Consider the following 757-nt stretch of genomic DNA (forward strand, 5'->3'; position numbering starts at 1 on the left):
ATGGCCAAGGCCTTGGCCACACGGCCACCATCCCAGGTGTCTGGAGCAGGTGAGGGGCAATGTCAAGGAGCTCCAGCAGGGTTTCACCTGGTCCAGAGAGAACAGCTCTTGCTCTGGTGCAAAATGACACTTTAATGAGCTCCACTGCATCCTGGAGGATTGAGCTGCCCGTTCCTCATCCCTAGTTGTGGACTCGGGGCTGGAGACACCCATCGGCCCAGGGTTCCTGGCCAACAATGAGGAGGAGGACGACAACGACCAGCTGGAGGAGGAGGAAGAGAGAGCCAGCACCCTCACCATCAGCCTGGAGCTGGTAACCCAGGGCCTTGTGCTGAGTTTGTTTGTTCCGTTGCTTTCAGGGGTCAGGTCACAGCCTGTGGTGACTCAGGAGCCCTCCATGTCGGTGACCCCGGGAGGGGCCGTCACGCTGTCCTGCAGCCTGAGCACTGGAGCCATCACCACCGGCAACTATCCACATTGGTTTCAACAGAAACCTGGTTCAGTTCCTCATACGCTTATATATGACACCAATAGCAGACCCTCCGGGATCCCTGCCCGGTTCTCTGGGGCCATATCCAGTAACGACGCTGCCCTGACCATCACCGGTGTGCAGGCAGAGGACGAGGCTGACTATTACTGTTCTATATGGACTGGTAGTGCTCACACAGTGATCCAGTCAAATGGGGAACTGAGACAAAAACCTACCATGACTCCATCTCCCCCCAGCTTAGGGATAGCTTTGCGTGGGAGGAATTGA

The 757-nt window shown here is 56.7% G+C and overlaps 1 gene segment (V, D, J or C); it reads left to right on the plus strand.

Annotated features, from left to right (window-relative positions):
• Nucleotides 1-757, plus strand: LOC102446550 (immunoglobulin lambda variable 8-61-like). The segment is given in 2 exon segments: nt 1-49; nt 360-757. Coding segments are annotated over 2 exon segments (447 nt in total).

The sequence above is a fragment of the Pelodiscus sinensis genome, chromosome Z (assembly GCF_052426305.1).
Source record: "Pelodiscus sinensis isolate ZL-2025 chromosome Z, ASM5242630v1, whole genome shotgun sequence".
Taxonomy (NCBI): Eukaryota; Metazoa; Chordata; order Testudines; family Trionychidae; genus Pelodiscus; species Pelodiscus sinensis.